The sequence below is a fragment of the Bombyx mori genome, chromosome 1 (genome assembly GCF_030269925.1).
Source record: "Bombyx mori chromosome 1, ASM3026992v2".
NCBI lineage: Eukaryota > Metazoa > Arthropoda > Insecta > Lepidoptera > Bombycidae > Bombyx > Bombyx mori.
In genome coordinates this window covers 9,496,513-9,518,990 of record NC_085107.1, presented here as the reverse complement: position 1 = coordinate 9,518,990, position 22,478 = coordinate 9,496,513, and the positions used below count along the sequence as shown (strand labels likewise).

Here is a 22,478-nt window from a genome sequence, read left to right as displayed (position 1 = left end):
GCCTCTTGCATAACACTTAATTGCTCAGCGAAAACTTATTAACATATCTATATACTTACTATGAATATTTTTTATGTTTATTTTATGTTAAGAAACCAAATAGGTACATTGCTTTTTCCTTAAAATTTATTACTTTATTGTTATATTTATATTAAGTCATAATCACAGATATTTTTATTCAATTTGTAACTTTTTTACTCGGTGAAAGTGAATTTGTGATTAATTATTTCTATATTTATATTACATATAAAATATTGCTTTCAAACACCTTTAAAAATATAATGGTTCTTAACTTTTTATAAACATATGTAATAGGATCACTAACTAAAACTAATTACATGCTCTGCGAAGTTATCCAGTTCAGATACTAGCTACTTTCTTTTTTAAAAACAAACTTACGTTAAGAACTTTACCTGCCTACATAGGTAACATTAAATTATCATTTAAATGAATACAACAAAACAATTATGATAAATTGAAATTCAATATGTACATAATATTAATATTATTTTATTTAAAAAGCATTCAGTTCTTATTAAACCTCATATACACGCCCGCGCAAATGAGTACGAGATCGCGCCATTCCAGACGTGCACACAAACTTACGTATACACACACATATTATGTACACACCCATCAGATGTATAAATAATAAACGGAACACAAAATTTAAAATTGTAAATGCCGAAGACAAAGGATTTTAATTTTCACGATAAGAAGATCCCAGGTTTTAAAATTAAATAAGAGTCAACCATCTTCTCTTTCAAATTTAGATATTTTGATTTTCTTCAATGGCCTCGCGTACTACACTTTGAACGAAACATGAAATGAAACGTACAGGCCCAAAAATAATTTTAATATCAACACATACTGTTATTAGTGAAATAATCAAATGTCGACGAATAGCACCTCAGTCGTAGTAAAAGTATTCGAAACGACGTACCTATATAGTACGAGTCTAATGACAATAGGAAACGCGAGATTAAACCGTAATGTTAATTTTATATAAATAGTTTATCATGAAAGATCATAACTGACTAATATCTTATTGAAATATCGACTTTCTTACAACATCCATAGAATTGATACAATATAATATTTGTTTTCATGGAACATCCAATGCATAAAATAAAATATCCTAACATGCTTCCAACGTAATATTTATTGTTTTTTAAAAATATAATTTATTTTGAATCATCAAAACGAGTAGTTTATTTTCTAACAGAAACAATTACAAGTTATATTTGTCCTCAAACGCAAGAGCAGCGCGTAGTTAATATATATCAAGATTGCAAAGTTGAATTTAGTCGAGCAAACGGAACCAGTAGTCGGTAGCCTCGCCATGAGTCACGGTTGTCTAACCTCGTCGTGTGACTGTCATTTTTTGTTGGAAATATGTAGGTGTAAAAACGTATACAAAGCCGGCGAACTCGTTTATACACCGAATAACTCTGTAGAAACTTCACACAACAATAACGTTGTCCACTCGTTTTAGGAAAGTATATAGAACAGATAATAATAATTTAGGATAAAACGAAATGTAAGTACAGAAAACTTTCGAAACACCTTTAAAAAGATTAATTGTAATTTTATTAAACTACATTCCCTCAACGGATAAAACATTTTTTTATTCCGTCTTTTTTTTTTTAAATAGCCTTGCGCTTAGGAACTGCTTGTTAAATTCAATTTGATTTGTGTATTTTCATTTCACCAGTAAACTTACCAATAAACTTATAGAGTAAGAGATAGAAACATTTTTATGTATTCACGTAATAGTGGTGTGTAGTACGTATGTATACACGTTTACTATAACTTGGATTGTCATCTTGCGATCGGTCATGATCGCCATAAGCAAACTAAATTGAACTTTAGGGTTCATTTATAAAATGAGAATTTTCTAATACAAACTGGTAAAATCGCCGTATGTGATTACGTTATGCCAAAGCATTTCGTACACTTATTTAAAAAACATTAGTATTGTCTTAAAGCATTCAGCCAGTTAGTGCATTAAGTTCAAAGTTAAGCCCTAAACACCGTGTAACAGAAAATACTCTACATTAAAACAAAAATACCCAATACAGTATATTGACTTTTATTATTTAGATACGCTAATATTTTTTGCAGTACGAACCAATTGATGGGTGAAAAGCTAACGTCACAAAGACACCTTTGCCGGCTTTAACCTAATAAAAAGAACGTGATGATTTTTTGAATACGCTTAAGCAAATTTAAAGAATTTATAAAGGCTCCGTACTTTATTAGTACATTCGGCCAAGGAAGCCTGAGTCACAGAATTTAAAAAAAAATTTGGTCCTACATTCCCAATTTACTCCCGTACATTTTTTTAACTGAGTTTCTTTTTCAGTTAATGACCGATCGGGCTTCAACTGAAAAATCTCCGGAGCTCAATCCAAACGCAGGTATTTATTTTCTTATCACAATACTTAAAGCAGTACTGATTATTTTTGGTAACACCTCAATTATAATCACCTTTAAACAATAAACTGCAAAGCCTCCACGGTTCATGGTACACTTTGATATTAGTGGATAGAAAAATTTATTTGATGCAGTATTTATCCAGAACTTGCCTTTGATATAGAATTTGCTGAAACTAGCGCATCGTATCCATTGTAAAAGCACTTATACGCATTAATCTCATTACCTGAAGACGACGTTCTTCCCTGGACACAAAAGTATTCGAAATAAAAATAAAGTAAACGCGTGATTGAACTGTAAATGTTTTTTTTTTTTATAATTGCTTTAGTATTTTAATTATTCAAACAATATTTTAATTATTAATTTGCAAACAATTCGATTGAATTATTATTTTGAATTTTAAGCGGTTTCCTGCATAACAGCAGTAGTATCGTTTATTATTTATTAGATCTTTTAAAAAAAAATACAGCCTTTGAAAACGACTTTTGGAAACGCGTTGTATCAGCAAACTCCGTAAATACTTTATGTGAAGAGAACTCGACGTTCAAGTACATTTAGAATATTACAAATCACTTGAAGAAGATCGATACTTTGTTGCCATTTATACTCATGCTGTAACCTGATTTGTTTACTATAACGAAAGCCAACGGCTTTTTATAAATATCTTCTGGCTCGCCTTAAGTGCTGTTATTTTCTGTAAACAAAATTATAATGGGTATCGATTTCGGTAACACAAATAAAATATACTTTACAGTTTTTCAAAAAGTGGTTATGCACATTTACTGGTGGTTGTGCATATTTATTTCTTATTTAAAGGGTAGAACATCAGTTGTTACCTTATTTGAGACTACTGACTACCTCACGCCTCTGGCCGGCTTAATATAATATCAGTAATAGCTAAATTTGAAAAAAATTATACACCTACATGTGTAACACTAAATCAAGATTTAATTGTTTATCACCATCAAATTAACTGCAGAACTTTCATAAGTATAGTCTACAATGCGACTGCACGGTCATAAATTATAGGAAATTGGTACCAAAAGTACTTGATCGATGTCTGTAAAGACAGATAAATCAGTAAAACGCACGAAGGAAACTCGTGTTTAATACTCGTAAATTGTACTCAATTTAAAATTCGAACTAAATACAAGCAATAAACAAGTATTCGTATATCACGCAAATATTTCAAAGGTCGCGTACAGCACGATACTATCCAAGTTATTTATTATGAATAGTAATAATGTAAAAATCCTTTAAAAGATATAACCCTATGCAGAACGGCATAAATAGTAGTGCGTCTGTTGTCGAGTAGAGACGAATCGGGATCAGTGTAATTAAACGACTATACTTTGGTTCAACCCTATAACGCGTACCGATTATCTCCTAAATTATTATGCACTCATTGTTGCATTCACTCAAGACTTCCACTATGAATATTATAGTGTAATAAAAATCAAATCACTAAACTCTATAAATAAAAGCAAATAATTTTTGGTTGTAGAACTCGTTTTGACGCATGTCGCATGTGATATAGTAAATATAAAATCAACGAATAATCCTATATTCAATGAATGTTTTAAAATGTAGTAAAAATATATTTTACCCAATACGAGACGAAAAATGACTTAGTTTTATTACGATGATACACTTAATTGTTGTCAGAAGTCTAACAAAAAATGTTACTTACTAAAAAATACCTTAAAATTGTATAGCTTACATAAGAACCGAAATTTTAAACCATAAATTAACGCATGTCTGTTTCGCGACAGGAACAGATAGGAAGGGGCACATACCTATACGGGCTCGTGAACGTGTGTTAAGTGCGTACATACATCCCTAGGAATTTGAAAACCGGCATAGTCGGACCGCTTAAAAAAATTACACCGAGCGTCTTATACTTTAGACCACGGCGATTTAAAAATTTAAAAAATTGATCATATTTGCAACAGTGTAGTAAAAAATTCCGACGGTAATCAGTAATCAGCTTAAAAAAATGACACCGAGCGTCTTATACTTTAGGCTACGGCGACTTCAAAATTGACCTTATTTGCAAGTGTAGTAAAAAATACCGACGGTAATCAGTAATCAGTCTCCCACTAAGTTGACGTGAGTCGGGTGAGTTGTTGCCAATTGTATAGTAAGCCTTAGTGATTTCATTTACATAACCATTTTTACTGGTGGTAGGACCTCTTGTGAGTCCGCGCGGGTGGGTACCATCGCCCTGCCTGTTTCAGCAGGGAAGCAGTAATGCGTTTCGGTTTGAAGGGTGGGGCAGCTGTTGTAACTATACTGAGATCTTAGAACTTATATCTCAAGGTGGGTGGTGCATTTGCGTTGTAGATGTCTATGGGCTCCAGTAACCACTTAACACCAGGTGGGCTGTGAGCTCGTCCACCCATCTAAGCAATAAAAAAAAACGAAAATGAGTAATCCTAGTTAAGACTTTGTTGTATCTCTTTCGAACTTGGTTGAAGCTGACGATGATACAAATAAAAAAACCGCTCCGAATTGATATGTATGCCAGAAGAACGGTCGAGCCTCTGACTACGCGGAGCGTTTGTCAAGCCAAGCGTCCCTGGCTCACGTATCAAGCAGTATATTCCAAATTATTGATGAGCTTCCAAAATATAAGTGATGGCATCATAATTTCGTATTTTTATTACATGGCTCCAATGCTTTAACTCATACTATATATACACTCGTAATTGACATTTACGGGATCTAATAAGTAAACTCGCAGTAAGATAACAAGGCATTGGCAATGACAAGGCGTTTTGGCATGCTGTTTTTTACAAAACTAAGGGTGTCACTAAAATGATTGAACTTAACCTGGAAGTTTCTTAATTTAATAATATTATACTATGCAATAGGTCTACACCAGAAAACATTCCTGGTGTTCACAATAATTCTAAAAAGTTCATTGTAAACAGAAAACAACAAAATATATTATTAAAACTATAAAGCCAATTTATGAGTTAACATTTTATAAAGAATCTAATGGATTGCGAAAGAGGTGTTTGCGATTATCAACCTATTAAATTGAGCCGGTGAGCCGATGAAGAACTCTTTTTTCCCTACCTATTCGCTGTTAATCTGAGGCGTTATTCCAGCTACGCCTGGACGGGTAGTTAAGCTCATATGCTGGACCTGAGAGAATTTCCTAACAAGAGCCCTAGCAAGAGCAGTGCTTTGCAGAATCTATCACCGGATCGGAATCGCGACCCACTGAGAAAATCCGGCGAGAAACTTAGTGAGCTGCATCTATGGATTAGGAAGAACTTGTCTTACATCGTCAAACAAATCATTACATACTATTAGCTGAATACATTTTTATTGCCTCGATGATCTAGTCGCTATACTTTGTAATAGCACTGCACCACATACGAAGGACCGAGCAAAAAAATAAGCTTCCAAAACTAGATTTCACATTTTCTTTTTATATAGAAAATTTTAAATAGAAAATAAATAATTACTGCGTATATGGCTTAGGAAATTATTATCATTATTATTATTGAACGTATGTACATATATTCACACATATATCGATTAAATTATTTAACTCCGCCAGTATATGTTGTATAGTACTTTACAACGCGTAGTTACGGCCGGTCTGTGCTCGGTCACACCCTACTGCTGAGGGTATTGCCCTAAACAAATTTACTTATAGAACGACACCTGCAGGCGGCCTATTAACCAAGGTAAAAAACTAATAAAAAAGTTTTAAATTGCGAAATAAAACCTTTTTTTACGTACTAAACGTACACGTATTTTAAATATAAAGTATTTTTGTTACACATCAGTAATACATAAATTTCATAAATAATATTGGAGTAGAAATTGAAATATTTTTGTTGTGTCTGCAATATTAAATTTAGATGGTAGTTTGTCTAGCAATGTTTTGTTGAACTGTTTGCTCCATGCTCGTGGCGTGCTTTTTATGATGTAGAGAACACGAACGGCCTTCATGCTTAATGGGCGGATGACCGCCGGCCGAGCGCGCGCAACATCGCTGACTTTCACCTGTGAACGCTGTTTTGTATAAACATAACTTTAAACACTATTTTTATATTATTGTTTTATGGCGAATCTTTCAACAAACTGTCACTCATTGAAATTCCATTTCATGCGTACATCATTATTTATGTGAACCATTAAACATTGTCGTCTTACCGGAGATTTTGTTTGTTCATTCGTGTGTTGTCCTTTGTTTAATGCATGCACGAATTGTTTTGGTTTCGGCAAAAAGACAAAGAATAAATCAATTAAATCATGATTATTTTCTTTATAATAAAATAAAATAACTAAATCCTTTATCTAACAAGCATGGAAATGAGGAATATTTTATTTATTTAATATAAGTAAATATTTTAGTATGTATGGTGCACACGATGACGTTCAATGGGGTCTATCGAAGAATGTGTTTCGCTGATTTGTTGTCGAATATTGAAAGAAGTAGAGTGTAACTGTAGATCGTAAGCGGGATGGAACGTCGATAAAAGAAAAGTATACACTAGGAGTGCTGAGGTGCTGGCGTGTTCGCGCGTGTCTGGTGCAGAAAAGAGCGCACGCGGAGGCGGGGCGGAGGGCGAGAGGAAGTGTCTATATGGCAGATCCGGAGTCATCATGAAGGTGGATGCCGACGCTACAGACGCGCCCGCCGCGCAGACCGCTGCCTCCGCAACACCGACCGCTAGTAATACCGAATCGCCTGTCTCATCTCTCGACGGTTTGTTGGATTAACACCTAACATTATCAGCACTTTGTAAATACCCTTAACGCATCTTACCATCGTCGTATTTACGATCATCACTTACTAATCAGTCATCGCTTGTTCGACCAATTAATTTGTGTAACGCCCCTTCCGTGCCTATGCATAGATGTCTGAAATAAAACTGCAGTAGAAAACGTTTACTTTGCGTATTATTTGTTTTTGGTAGTAAAAGTTTGTTCACGCCACATTAAAATAGAAAGTATAGAATTAGAGACAATGTAAGTAACATAATGTACTTAATTATTTTACGGTTTTCAGTAGCAAATTACGATCGCGTTGTTTATACGTTCCGACTTTATATCTAAGCATCTTTATAGAATGTATACTGTAATCTGACATTCAACTGACATGCGAGATTATAATTTTATTGCGATCTAAGGTACACACGACTTACTAAAAATAAGTCCACGTACTTTTTTTTTAAATATTATAATTAAAAACAACGATTTTCAAACAAATATTGACTGTATGTATTTCTATAAGTATCTCTTTATTTCATATATATAATTAATCTACTAAAATATGCGTAAACAATACACAAGTTCGTAAACTTATTGTAAATAAATAATCGAATTGTCACTAACAAACATATTATATATTTTGTTACAAAAGCTATGTACGGCCTACAAATTATTAACCAAACACGTGATCCTACAACATAAACGATATACTCAAGTAGCTACATGATTAATCGAGTAATCTTATACAGACTGCCGAATCCCGACAAGTGAAACTATCCCGACGCCCGACCGGGCGCTTCTCGCCAAGCTGGAGGAAGAAAACCGTCGTATCGAGGCTGATGCGAAGAACGCCTCGCTCACTACCGTCCACAGTCGGAAGAGCTCCGACACATCACTGATATCCCTCGCTTCCGGTAAGTGCATCGCCTTAATGACTACGATTGATTCATTCATGCCGTCCTCACTAAGTATGTAGTTTTTAGGTTGAACTAAGCCTTAATATAAACTAGTGAACCTAAATTCTCATTAAAAACATTGTTTGCCACCGTTTTGTTAATTTTCCATATTTTGAGCAATTTTTACGAAAAATTAAATATTTGTCAAATCTCTTCAGCCGTTCACATGATACATTTAACTTGATCCGGCAGTAGATTCAGCGATGCACTATTTGTCTGTCTTCAGGTAGTAAATTCCATTGAAAGATTCTGTTAATTATAAAATATAGATCGATACAGGTCAAACCAATAAAAGGGTGCTAGAACATATTATGCTTAAGGGTATTTAATTCTACTTGTACTGACCTTTCTTTAATCTTATATACGACCATAACAACAAGTATCTTAACTTTACTTGGAAAATTAATTTAGTTATTAATTTTGTCTCCGTAAGTCATATCTAAAATGCATTCAATTTTATTTATTAACAAACATTGTCTCCACCAACGCAATCCTGATTTTAAAAAAAACTAATTGGTAATTGGGCATTTACATAACTGTTTACAAAGTTCGGTAAGAATATTCAAGGCACTCGAGTTTAGATTGAAGATAAATTCAATTTAATCTTGAGCGGTATCATGCATAGTGAGTTCAAATTACATGAAGTTTGTTAATTAACCTCTATGCTAATAATTCATTCTATTATAACGAATGCTTAAAATATCCATAAAAATAATAATATGTACATTAACATGCCTAAAATATCGATAAACATAATATGTTCGTACATGGTAACGTAGCACGTATTTGCTAAGAATTTCAGAGCCTCCTGTCAATTGTGCGAATTTTCAAGCTAATTTAAACACCACGTTTTCTACATATTAGTTGTCTTCGCAGCTAATGTTGGGGCACGTGCATTTAAAATAACGTGTTGTTGTTTAAAAAGAGGGGAAAAATATAGGTCAACACAACTTCCCTCTTATCTAGCAGCCAATTGATAGTAATTGCAAAGTTCTCCATGTCGCATCTCTCGAAAATACATCCGTCCATGACCAACGACAACTCAAAATTTAGATTCAATGAATATACATATTTTATTTATAAAAGTGTAATTTTTTCTTATAAACCTGGGAACAATCGTTTTTGTACTTATACCCCTTTGGTCAGTACACTCTAACTTAAGAGGGCGCATTTTAAGTAGACCTTTAAAGATATTTAGATTTGATTGTTTTCGTATATATGTACTTGTGTTACAAAAGCCATTTGACTAGAGAAGTATTACCAAAATACTGTATATAAAGGAATAGTAAAATGCAATAAAACATTCTTAAAAACGAAGACAATTGTAGAATTACTTATCGATTTTATTTTAAAAAAATCACTATCAATAGGTAATCACTAACAGTAATGCGATTCGGTATGAAGGGTGGGGCAGCCGTTGTAACTATACTGGAGATCTTAGAACTTATATCTCAAGGTGGGTGGCGCATTTACGTTGTGGATGTCTATGGGCTCCAGTAACCACTTAACACCAGGTGGACTGTGAGCGCGTCCACCCATATAAGCAATAACTAAATAAATAAAAGTTTTATACGAGTAGTTATGGTTTTGCCCGCTACACTCGAGTGTAACTAATTTGTAATCTAAATGCATCAATTTATATTTACCAAAGTTATTTACTATCTTGAACTGCGCGCAATATATAATCTATATATTAATACGTGAAGGAAAAACTTTGTATCCCTTTTTACGAAAATTGCGCGAACGGAGGGGTATAAAATTTTCCACAATTATAGAGAATATAGAGAAGAAGTGCACAATGATAATTTTTTTTTTTAATTATGGCATAAAAATACATTAAATCAATAAAAAAAACATTACACACACTATAATGTATTTGACGCACACACGCATGCATACTATTTATTTATTTTCAAACTTTTGTTCTTGACGTCTGTTGTCAAATTGAGAATAGATTAAATATTGTTTATCTTTATTAATATTTTTCTATAGTGTAGTCTTGGCGAAATTTGTGATTATAGAAGTATAAAAGTCTTTGAAAATAGAATCTTAATAGTGTACAAACTTATAATTTAAATTAATTATAGTCGAATTTCGACTACCGGGCGACCACTAGTGCTATTAAAAATGAGAGTCGGGCATGATTTACTTGTTGACTTAGAAACATTTCACCCATAATTGCCGGTTCGAAAAAAACGTATTTAGACATAGCTTATCAAATAAACATTTATGTCTGTTTAGGTTAAGGTAGGTATATTATTAACGCTTCGTTTTTTCGGAACAGTGTTGGAGAAATGAAAAATAAGAAATTTCTAGAGTTTTTAAATATACAGAAATACTCGTAATAGTGTCTAAGTTGTGCATAAGCGTGTCCTTAAATATAAATGTAGTAGGTCCTTTGTTAGATATCAGTAGTAGATATAATATTGGCTAGATATAAATTAATTGTTGTATACTATTTATTTGAAATTTAAAGGTATAAAAGGTAACAATTAACAATACTAAAAATGCAAACAATATTATTTAATAGGGATGTCACTTGTCGATATCAAAAGTGATATTTGTGCCAGAAGTTGTCGTTTGACGTTCGCCAGCGCTTGCAACTCATTTACATTGTTATTGGCATGACTATAATTGCGTTTTATCTGATTGTTCGGTGGCCAATGTAGGAAAATAAAGAAATTTACCTAGCAATAACATACATCATACATTTTTTTTTCGAGAATTTATTTAACCCTTAACCCTTTAACCCTATAAATTATAAAGCGACGTGCGTATCATATAGATTTTAAAAATATCGACTTATTGGTTACGTAAAAATATTTAGTAAAACTGGTATCTATTTAACTTTATACTTCAAAAAAAAACAAGAATAAATTTGAAAAATTTAAATGGCTATAAAAAATACCGATGCAGTAGTTTATCACCAAATAACTCTTTTCAGTCGTATCTTATCATATCTATCAATCTAACATATATTAAAATAGTTGAACCCAGTACATAATAATATGCATATAGCTAAATTGTTAAAAAATTATAAAAATAGATAAGAAGCGACTAAAGAACAATAATACAACATAAATAACATAAATCAATAATGTTTAGAAATAAAATTTGTTTGTTCGCGCCTATTAAACTTTAAATAAAAGTTTATACAAGAATACCGATCTTGACGAAATTCGATATGGAAATAGTTTGAACACCGTGAAATAATCTAGGTACTATCTATATCATCTCACAGCTGAGCACGAATCTAAGCTTACGCGATTTAAAGTGTAGTGCACACGAGCGAGGCTGCGCGCGGATACCTTTAAAGCAGGGATTCCCAAACTTATTTTGTCCACTCCCCACTTTGAGAATAAATTATTTTTTAGCGCCCCCCTTTTTTAAACTACTTAAAAACCACTATAGCTCATTCGGTGTCTAAGAGTCCTCCTAGATGAAATCACAAATCGCCTCCCAAGCCTCTACACAACGCCCCTATTTTTTTTCTGGGTGTCTTACCGCCCCCCTTTAGGCCTGCAGCGCCCACAGGGGGGCGTTATCGCCCACTTTGGGAAAGGCTGCTTTAAAGTATCAAAATAAAAACGAAAACACGATTTATCAGTAGCAATTAACGGTTATGATTCGTGAAAATGTAACTCGAATACAATGATGACCTCGTTAATATTTTGTAACATTACGCGACGTCGATTTACGAAACCAGATTGCTCAAATAAAAAGTTAAACGTACATGCCGGTATAATTTTTCGAGGCAAGTCATACTGGCTTCGTTACATAGACTTATCTCTTATCAGTCTGCGATAGTGCATGGTGCAGAGGTACCGGTGTTTCGATGGGTGTTTAGTTGTTATAAATTATGATGTTTACGTTAAAATGAACGATATAAGTGAATTGTTCGGTTCTAAAAGTGTATTGGAATTATATTTGTCGAGCGTTTTTGAAAATCTTTCATTGGGTCAGTAAAGTTGATATGAAACAAAAATACTATTACGCTTGTGAAACATAAATGATTCACGAATTCGCATCACAAATTATAAAACGCAAAACGCTTTATTTGAAACTGATTAAATAGTTCTATAGACCCGTAAGACATAAATTGAGGATAGGATATTATTCAATCATTAAAATTATTTTTTTACGAAATCCTCTTAATATTAATATTGGATTTAAAGCGGAAACAAAACATTAATTTGTGTAAAATCGTCACAGTTTTAAATATTTGGGTCACAAATGTATATTGTTCACACAGTAACGTTGTATAATACTTTCTACCGTTTCATTTTAATTATATTTCTTTTATAGTGTTTCGCACTAATTACACAAGTGCCATTCAGGTTACTAGGAGCCTTGAGTTAAAATTTTGGTCATAACTTAAATCTGTATCGAGAGCTAAAGGTAGTTCAATGCACAGAACTATATTATAAAATTTAATGGATATCTCTAAATTTAAGTATAATTCAGTTTCCGTTTTAATCGCGCGTTATTTTCGAAATAGCCACAAGCTCAAGTCATGAGGTCGAAACGCGCCCAACTCCTGGGACTAATGGAGAAGAGGATCTTTGGAGCCTCTGGGGTCGCCTCGTCAGCAACTGGGAATCGGAATGGAAACGTCGAAACCAATGGGTCCGCGACCTTGTTCGACAGGGTGTCCCACATCATTTCAGAGGCATCGTATGGCAGCTACTGGCAGGCGTAGACACGTCGCCCGAAAAGAAGTTATACGCCTCATATATTAAGGTAAACTTTTTTTATTGCTTAGATGGGTGGATGAGCTCACAGCCCACCTGGTGTTAAGTGGTTACTGGAGCCCATAATCATTTACAACGCAAAATGCGCCACCCACCTTGAGATATAAGTTCTAAGGTCTCTGTATAGTTACAACGACTGCCCCACCCTTCAAGCCGAAACGCATTACTGCTTCACGGCAGAAATAGGCGGGGTGGTGGTACCTACCCGTGCGGACTCACATGAGGTCCTACCACCAGTATAAAAAAGTAATTCATTTGTCCAGATAATCAATTAAAATGATCATAAAACACAGGTTCTGTTTATGTTTTAGGCGAAATCAGCCTGCGAGAAGGTCATACGTCGTGACATCGCTCGCACATATCCCGAACACGATTTCTTCAAAGAGAAGGATGGCCTCGGCCAGGAGTCTTTATTCAATGTGATGAAGGCGTATTCTTTGCACGATCGAGAAGTCGGCTACTGTCAAGGCTCAGGATTTATCGTCGGCTTATTACTAATGCAGGTCAGTACGGGCACACAGTACGTATGAAACAATGTAATGGGAAACGAGGTAACCAGCTCGTGTGTTAATTCTAGATGCCGGAAGAGGAAGCGTTCGCTGTTTTAGTTAAAATAATGCAACAACATCGCATGCGGGACATGTTCAAACCGAGCATGGCGGAACTGGGACTCTGCATGTTTCAGCTGGAGAACTTGGTACAGGAACTGTTGCCTGACTTGCATGTTCACTTCCAATCTCAGGTTATTGATGTTTTTACATTTAATCAGTTTCGAATTTAATGGGTTTGTTTGAGGGAAAATACAAAACGTACCCTCAGTTTTTCACTTGTTGTAAATAATTATGTTTCTATTAACTCTAAATATATGCTCTTAACAAATAGTGAAATCGTAATCGATAGTGTATAATATAACGGTTTTATTTTTGTAATTCGAATATCTCGAATTTGAGATCTGATCTAAACGAGCTACTGCTGTAGTAGTTCGGTACAAACAGGATATTCACTGGATTTATTACTGATGGTAAGACGTTTTGTAAGTCCGCACGGTTAGCTCTCACCACTCTGCCTATTTATGCCGTGAAGCAATAATGCGTTTCGGTTTGAAGGACGAGGCAGCCGTTGTAACTATACTAAGACCTTAGAACACATATCTTAAGTTGGGTGGCGGCATTTACGTTGTAGATGTCTATGGGCTCCGGTTACGTCCACCAATCTAAACAATAACAATAAAGAAAAACTTACTTTTGTTTCCTACCGTCACAAGCACTAATGGTAAGGCACGGTGCAAACTCGCACGGGTCGTTGCCAATGACCTGCTCATTTCAACCACGCATCAATTCAATGTTTTGTTTTGAAGAGCAACCTTTGTACCCGCGATATTAATTATTCGATTCAAGATCGACAACGGCGATAACTTTGTAATGTCAATGGACTCCTATGACCAATCAAAATTGTATGAACAGTGAACTTAATGAAACTCTTTAATCTATACTAATATATTAATCTACAGTGGTTTTTACGGATGTTCCGTTACAACTACTGAACCATGCATCCGATTGACTTGAAACTTGGCATCGATGTAGAAAATACATGTACTTAATGGATAGGCTAATATTTATATGAGTGTTGGACTCCCTACACCAGTTGCGGGGGTGTTCATAAAGAGAATCTTTGTGGAGGTGAGAAATAACAATGCTAATTTTAAATGCCCAGCGAAGCAGACGGATACAGCTAGTATAAAAATATAAATGTAAAAAATGAGTCGTTTTCGTTTAAATGAAATTAATATATATTTTTTTTTTATTTACAGAGCTTCAGCACGTCTCTGTACGCTAGTAGTTGGTTCCTGACTTTGTTTACAACAACACTATCACTTCCGCTCGCTTGCCGTATAATGGATGTGTTTCTCTCTGAAGGAATCGAAATTGTTTTCAAAGTCGCCCTAGCGTTGCTTACTTTAGGAAAAAACGATCTCTTATCGCTCGATATGGAGAGCATTTTGAAGGTAAGGTGGGAAATCGAAAAGTTGTTTATTCAAAATCTATATATATAAAAATGAATTGCTGTTCGTTAGTCTCGCTAAAACTCGAGAACGGCTGGACCGATTTGGCTAATTTTGATCTTGAATTATTTGTGGAAGTCCAGAGAAGGTTTAAAAGGTAGATAGATATTTTAGATTTTATACAAAAGTTTAGGTCTTTTTTTTTATTGACTGAGGCACTACGAAGTCTGCCGAGTCAGCTAGTCATTAATAAAATTATTCAAAATAAAGCAACACTCATTACATAAATAAATAGGATAACAAATACAGTTTTTCAGTCATGTTGCTTTTGATATTTCATAAAAATATTCTCATCCGTTGAACAATACATTTTTTTGTGTGTTTAAATATAATTAATACATCCTTATAATGTGTTAAAAATTGACACAAGGAAAATCAACTAATTTTTCACCATTAACCCTTTGCACTAAAGAGATGATTCTCGCTCACTACTTTATTTGGTGCGGAAATTGGATGCTACTACTTATGTTACTTTATTTCATGATTGACATATTGTTTATGTTGTTATCGTTCTTTTTGTCGTTCGTAATGAAATCATATGGCAAGCGATACCCTCCTCTCGAGTGCAAAAGGTTAATAATACACATTTAAAAAACTAACATTAATAATAACACAATTATAGAAAAATAATTTAAAAAAAACTACAGATCCCACCTAAATCATCTGACGAACAATCGAAAAGGTCGTTTTAGTCGAATATCGATATTTAAAATTGAAAGTTCTCATGGAGTCTCATTATTTCAGTACATACAGAAAGAACTGCCCTTGAAAGCTGAAGCGGATCAAGCCGCTTTCATGAACTTGGCGTATTCAGTCAAAGTTAATCCGAAAAAGATGAAGAAACTCGAAAAGGAGTACACGGTTATAAAAACAAAGGAGCAAGGTGATATTGCCGTGCTCAGGGTAAGTTTTCAACTATTTTATCTCTGTATTTTTTAAAAGATACTAAATTTACGATTTAAAAAGAAAAAGATTTAATCTTATGTGGAAAAAATATGTGCAAATATTTTTTTAGGAGCACGTAAAAAGTATCGATACTTTTTGATTACCTTTACGATTACGTTTACCTTTTAAGCGATATCGATACTTTTTGAATTCGATGCATTAACGCGATACTCGATAAATTTGTCGAGTTGATAATCTGGCCTTCTTCAAGGTCTTGTCGGTGCTTCTAACATAGCTCCGTGTATGTGACAATGACCGATCGCCACCCCGAGGGTCGTGCGCTAATTTGCCAACTATTGCAGTAAACAAAAAAAACTTACTATATTGAGCACTGTTATGACTAATCAACAATGAAGATGAAGCTATTACATATCACTAAAAGAAACATTTCACACATTTCATTGACTTTAAGGAAGGTTTTGTCAAACGGGTCTTTTACCGATACCGCTCATCAGTAAAACATCGATGCGTTTTTTTTCCTATAGTGTCTTCGTCAAGAGAACCGTCTCCTCAAGCAACGCGTAGAACTGCTGGAGAAGGAAAGTTCCGCTCTAGCAGAGCGTCTGGTCCGAGGTCAAGTGGACCGCGCTGAAGGAGAAGAAGAAACCTTTGCATTGGATCGAGAGGTCCAAGCGTTGCGTCGAGCTAACGTAGACATGCAGCAGCGGCTGGCCGTTGCTTTAGATGAGATAAGATCTCTCGAGATGACTATCGCCGAGGTATGAGATTGTTTTTTTTGATTGATCGTTCATAATCGTCATTACATACTTGTAAAGTCTTATCGACTATTAAACTCGTATAATTCATGGCCGGGATTATCCTGCTTTGTCTACTTTGAGACATAAGGTTGAATTCTCAAATCTATTAAAGTCCCGCCTTACTTGATTACGCTGAACTTTTTATTAATGAGGTCCGGGACGTAACGAAATGATACTTCGTGTCTAAAATGTATTATTAAAAAGTGAAATTCGGTCACGCTTCGCTGTGACTGTTGCCAATTATACAAAAAAACATTGATTTATTGAAACAGTACATTAAATTCCGTACATTCATAGTACTATGACAGAAATTATACTTGAGACCTTAGAACTTATATCTCAAGGTGGGTGGCGCATTTACGTCGTAGATGTCTATGGGCTCCAGTAATCAATTAACACCAGGTGTGCTGTGAGCTCGTCCACCAATCTAAGCAGTAAAAAAAAAAAACTTCCTCCCGCTGAGTTTCTTGCCGGATCTTCTCAATAGGTCGCGATTCCGAGCCGGTGGTATATTTTGCAAAGCATTGATCTTGCTAGGGCTTAGGGCTAGTTTCAGCAAACTTTCTCAAATTGGGCCCCTGATCTCACCTACCACCTCTTAGACTACCAAATATATAAGTAGAAGAGAAAAAATGGAAACTTCCCCCGAAGTTCCAACAGCAATACGGGACAGAATCTCGTCACGTTCGCATTCATGGTTTAGGATCTAAAAAACAATTATAATAAATTTCGTTGTTGTTGTTCTTGTTGTTTGAATAGAATAACTCGAGGCAGTCGTCGCTGGAGGGCACCGAAAGCGCCAGCGGTCAGAAACACGAGGAACTAGCGCGCTGCCTGCAGAGGGAGCTAGTGCGGGCGCGTCTACACGCAGCGGAACGCGAGGCCGCCGAACGCGAACTGACGGCTCGCATCGACGAACTCGAGAACGAGAACAAGAGCCTCAGGAGACAGCGCGTCGACAACAATGTCGCACACTTACAGGTCGCGAATTGCAACCATTTATTTATGCTCACCTTTTTTTTTATTGCTTGTATGGGTGGACGAGCTCACAGCCCACCTGGTGTTAAGTGGTTACTGGAGCTTATAGATATCTACAACGTAAACGCGCCACCCACCTTGAGATATAAGTTCTAAGGTCTCAAGTATAGTTACAACGGCTGCGCCACCCTTCAAACCGAAACGCATTACTGCTTCACGGCAGAAATAGGCAGGGTGGTGGCACATACTCGCGCGGACTCTCAAGAAGTCCTACCACCAGTATCTACTACAGTTTATATGTCAACTAGAGGTGCCGGTCGGTTTTAGCCGCGTTCAATATTTTATTCAGAGAGACTGAAACAGGTTCACTAGTGGTAGGACCTCTTTTGGATCCGCAAGGGTAGGTACCACCACCCTGCCTATTTCTGCCGTGAAGCACTAATGGCTTTCGGTTTGAAGGGTGGGGCAGCCGTTGTAACCATACTGAGACCTTAGAACTTATATCTCAAGGTGGGTGGCGCATTTACGTTGTAGATGTCTATGGGTTCCAGTAATTAAGCAATAAAATCTCCAGTATCTAAGCAATAAAATAAAAATAAATAAGGTTGCTTGTTTTCCGGGATTAAGGTTCAACAGACCATCAGTGATCATATTTAACATATAACATGAAATTCGAATTCGTTTTTTATGTTAACAGTCATTATCAAAATGAGAATTAAAGTTAGCTTGGTGCTACGTACAACTTTGATATTTATAAATTAATGTTGAACGTTAAACAAACAGGACGAGCTGATAGCCGTAAAGTTGCGTGAAGCTGAAGCTAATCTCTCGTTGAAGGACTTAAGGCAGCGGGTCTCGGAGCTGTCAGAATCGTGGCAACGACATTTGCAGGTAATAAAACACGTTGATTTTTGAAGGGATCAAAATTGCTTAGGTGTATTATAATTAAGGCGACTACTCTGATCATGATAACGCCGATAGAGTATTTGGAACGCTAGCCTTTAAGAGCTCGATTTTTTCAATGTTGCTCCGAAAACGTTGAGGAAAACTCATTACGTGTGACGTCATTTGGTATTAAAATGTACAATGGCAAACGAATCCATCAAGATCAGCCTAAATGCAAATCAATACATTTGAGATTACTCACTGTGATTCTTATTAACTTGACATGACAAAAATATAAAATTATTCTATATTTCACAAAAAAAAACTGATGATTCATTATTAATTTACATAAGCAATGTAACAACTTTTTTATATCGTTTTGTTGTTAGTCTCTAGTTACCGTCTGACAAAACTTAATGACGTCAGATATCTTTCGACTTTGACTTTAAAGATACGCCTTTTAAATATTTCGTTCTATTCTACACTTAAAGGTACTTCCGAATTTCTTTTCACATCTCGAAGACGAAATTTGGGCCATTTGTAAGTGGTTACCGAAACTCATTAACATCGCCAATGTCAGTGACCAAGATAACCCGATGTATACAAAAAATATATATTGTACTCATAATTATAACTAGAGGATGACCGAGCTTTGTTCGGTATTTTTTTTTATAAATTGTGTTTTTTAGAAATTACATTTAAATACGAATTACATATTGATAATATATTATTAAAATTTGTTATTTCCTTTCAATAAAAAAAAAAGTTTTTGTTTAAGTCGATTATCGATAATTGAAAACACGAATAAAACAACATTTTCTGAAAATAAATCGTAGCTAGAAGAATTGCTCGTTTAAAGATATTTTTTTTATTGTTAGATGGGTCAACGAGCTCACAGCCCACCTGGTGTTAAGTGGTTACTGAAGCCCATAGACATCTACGACGTAAATGCGCCACCCACCTTGAGATATAAGTTCTAAGGTCTCAAGTATAGTTACAACGGCTGCCCCACCCTTCAAACCGAAACGTATTACTGCTTCACGGCAGAAATAGGCAGGGTTGTGGTACCTACCTGCGCGGACTCACAATAGGTCCTACCACCATTTTTTTATTCCTACCTAAACTGAGAGCCGTGAGATGCTATATCAGCGTAACCACCATATAAGATATGCACGATACAAAACTTGGTTTTGTCGATAACAATACTAGCAGATCCGAAATCTTCAGTTATGTTCGCAGGAGCACAAGCAGGAAGCACCCGCTGCTCCAGTTCAGTCGAATGTAGTATCAGACATCATGGCGACCCCGAAGAAACTGCTGCGAGCTTGGGAAGGGAGGTCGGCTGATATGCTCAAACTGGACGAGGAACTCATGACCACCAGGATCAGGGAGGTCGAGGCCTTGACCGAATTAAAGGAGTTAAGACTGAAGGTGTGAAAACAAATATACAGAATGTAAAAGAAATTCAGATACCAAATATCCTCCATCTTATTGAGGCTCATTATTCCTTAGTCACAATAGCAAAAACCGCGACCAAAAACAATGTGATTTCACAACGAAGATAAATAAATAAATCGTTGATATAACATTTAAAAATAAGTAAATTGTTTGTTTTTAAATATTGAATATCAGATTTTGTACGCTTTCCAATACAGGTTCGTGAAATATCGAATAAACGATTCATGTTTATTTGATAATCTATCGATTAATGTTTATGTATAGTTAGCGTATTATGGAATTTGTTTGGACGCTGTTATCTCAAACTCTATATTCTTTATTATTAATTAATTAAAATCATGATAAAATATTATGTTAAAATATGAAAATATTTGCTATTAAAAGTGTTTACTAAGATAACCAAAATTTCAATATGAAATTAATTATAGCTGGCTGGAAAATGATGATAAAAGAAACTGTCACTCCATTGCTTATAAGCAACTCCTAATGAGCCCTTGTAAACCTAGCTCGGAAAATTTTTCAAAGTAATATTGTTCAGGAAATTTGTAGTTAACACGAAAATTTATTTATGTTTATTTTTATTTTTGGTTTATTAAAAAGGTAATGGAACTAGAGACTCAAGTTCAAGTGTCGACAAATCAGCTCCGAAGACAGGACGAGGAAGCTCGGCTGTTACGCGAGAATCTAGATGCGGCCCTCCAACGTGAACGAGCTCTCCAAACGAGACAGAGAGAGTTCCAGCACAAATACGCTGATTTAGAGAGCAAGGTGAATAGTCATAATATGTGAGTTAGGGATGTCAATTGTAGTCGCCCATCGTAGTTATGGGCTAGGGTTGCCAGTTTTTTTTTTTTCAGCCTATAAGGGGCAAATGCTTAAATGGGCAAAAAAATACGGGAATTTTGTTTTTTACTCGGGACAAAAAAAATACAAATTATATAGTGATATTCTTTTTTTTATATTTCTCCGAAGAGCAAGTCAGTTTTAACATATTTTTATCGGTTTTAACATATTTATAAAAATCAATACAATTATAATCGTACGGTTCGAATACGGGACAGAGTCAGTCCCGCCGGGATATTTTAAACTAAGCCTAAAATACGGGACGTCCTAGGAATTATGGGAAGTCTGGCAACCCTAGTTATGGCACGGATTCATACAACATTGGTGATATCTCAACACAGGGTGTGCTGTAAATTCGTCTGCCTCTATGTAGATTAAAAATGTTAAATCGCCAACACTTCTCGTTTTAGATATTATTCGATCATATTTTGATAACGTCGACGTTCACTAAACGAATAGCCGTGGTAATAGTTCCAGAAACGACAGGAACGGCAATGTTAAATAAGTATTTTTTTAAAAAAGCAAAAAAGATATTACGTACATACCATTTTTTGTTTAATAATTACATGAATGACGAAACAGTTCTTCTACACATAAAACATTCGCGATCTAAAATCTAAACATATGGAGGGGTGAAAGACTATTTGGTTTGTGCGACATTTTTGCAACTTTACAAGAGAGCAAATTAGAGTTTAAAATTTGAAAAAAAATTCATAACAAAAAATACTTCTTCACCTATTTGAATGATGGAAACTTAATTGAAGTTCAATTAAAAACATCGAATTATCGATACGAATACCAAATTAAACGGACCTTTAATTACAAAGATAAATGTCGCGTATTAAGCGAAATGTCAACAGAAACGCACAGCAGTATGGAAAATATCAACTTTTATTAAAATACGTAATTTGGGTACCACCTAAGAAATATGTTTTCTATTTTTTTATTTCGAGTCCCCTATATCTCTACTATGAAGTGTTTCAGGATTATCCATTCTTTCTGGGACACCCTGTATAAGAGAAACTGACAGAGTGCTTAGAGTATTAATGTGTATAACAAAGTGCTTGCTGCCTGTTGCTGATATCTAGACCGATATTTTTAAATTGAATTTTATCATTATTCTTTTTCAGGCCAAGTATGAATCGATGCAAGCTAACATTCGAAACATGGAAGACGCGCAAAGAATAGCCGAACTGGAGACAGAAGTGTCTGAATATAAATTAAAGGTGAAAATTAGAAAAATGCTCTTTACTAATTGAATATGCAATTTCGAAAAGGGCACATGTCACATATTTTGTCAAATACGTTTTTTCATATACATTTAGTTTTGAGGCTCACCTACACCCACTTTATAATAATTCCAGTAATTTTCAATTGCTAATTAACACTAAAATATATCTCAAAAGTAAGTATTACACTGCTTTAGAAAATAATCAGTTTTTTTCATTTCCTGAAAATTTTACATTTTCAGAGATGTGCCCTTTTCGAAATTGCATATTCAATTGTAAATTGCCCTAAAATCACATCCGGAGATCAGAATCGAAGAAAGATTTGTCACGCCATTTCTTAAACAATTTGACGACTGTTTCGGCCTAATATCTCAGAAAAACAAAAAATAAACAGAAATGAGTCCGTAAACTGTTTGTAGCGGAAAGTAAATCCAAAGTAAAGA

General features: G+C 34.9%; 1 protein-coding gene and 1 long non-coding RNA gene across 12 annotated transcripts in view; both read left to right on the top strand.

Annotated features, from left to right (window-relative positions):
• Positions 1 to 22,478, top strand: part of LOC101739551 (ecotropic viral integration site 5 ortholog) — a 33,066-nt gene that overhangs the window by 2,466 nt on the left and 8,122 nt on the right. For 2 of the 11 annotated variants that reach the window (XM_012693553.4, XM_021350457.3), the window contains exons 1-14: positions 2,366 to 2,420; positions 6,954 to 7,165; positions 7,920 to 8,084; positions 12,625 to 12,866; positions 13,189 to 13,380; positions 13,455 to 13,619; positions 14,688 to 14,882; positions 15,684 to 15,842; positions 16,370 to 16,603; positions 17,402 to 17,623; positions 18,404 to 18,511; positions 19,733 to 19,936; positions 20,564 to 20,731; positions 21,937 to 22,032. In XM_012693553.4, the coding sequence (XP_012549007.1) occupies positions 7,063 to 7,165; positions 7,920 to 8,084; positions 12,625 to 12,866; positions 13,189 to 13,380; positions 13,455 to 13,619; positions 14,688 to 14,882; positions 15,684 to 15,842; positions 16,370 to 16,603; positions 17,402 to 17,623; positions 18,404 to 18,511; positions 19,733 to 19,936; positions 20,564 to 20,731; positions 21,937 to 22,032 (2,253 nt within the window). In that variant the 5' untranslated portion in view covers positions 2,366 to 2,420; positions 6,954 to 7,062. Of the gene's footprint in view, positions 1 to 1,342; positions 1,541 to 2,365; positions 2,421 to 6,908; positions 7,166 to 7,919; positions 8,085 to 11,830; positions 12,085 to 12,624; positions 12,867 to 13,188; positions 13,381 to 13,454; positions 13,620 to 14,687; positions 14,883 to 15,683; positions 15,843 to 16,369; positions 16,604 to 17,401; positions 17,624 to 18,403; positions 18,512 to 19,732; positions 19,937 to 20,563; positions 20,732 to 21,936; positions 22,033 to 22,478 lie in introns of those variants that run through there. The other 9 variants (XM_021350458.3, XM_062668877.1, XM_021350455.3 and 6 more) reach the window with 8 other exon arrangements.
• LOC134198995 (uncharacterized) lies at positions 2,430 to 6,769 on the top strand. The gene is made up of 2 exons (XR_009973307.1): positions 2,430 to 4,554; positions 5,550 to 6,769. It is a non-coding gene; the product is annotated as an uncharacterized LOC134198995 (long non-coding RNA).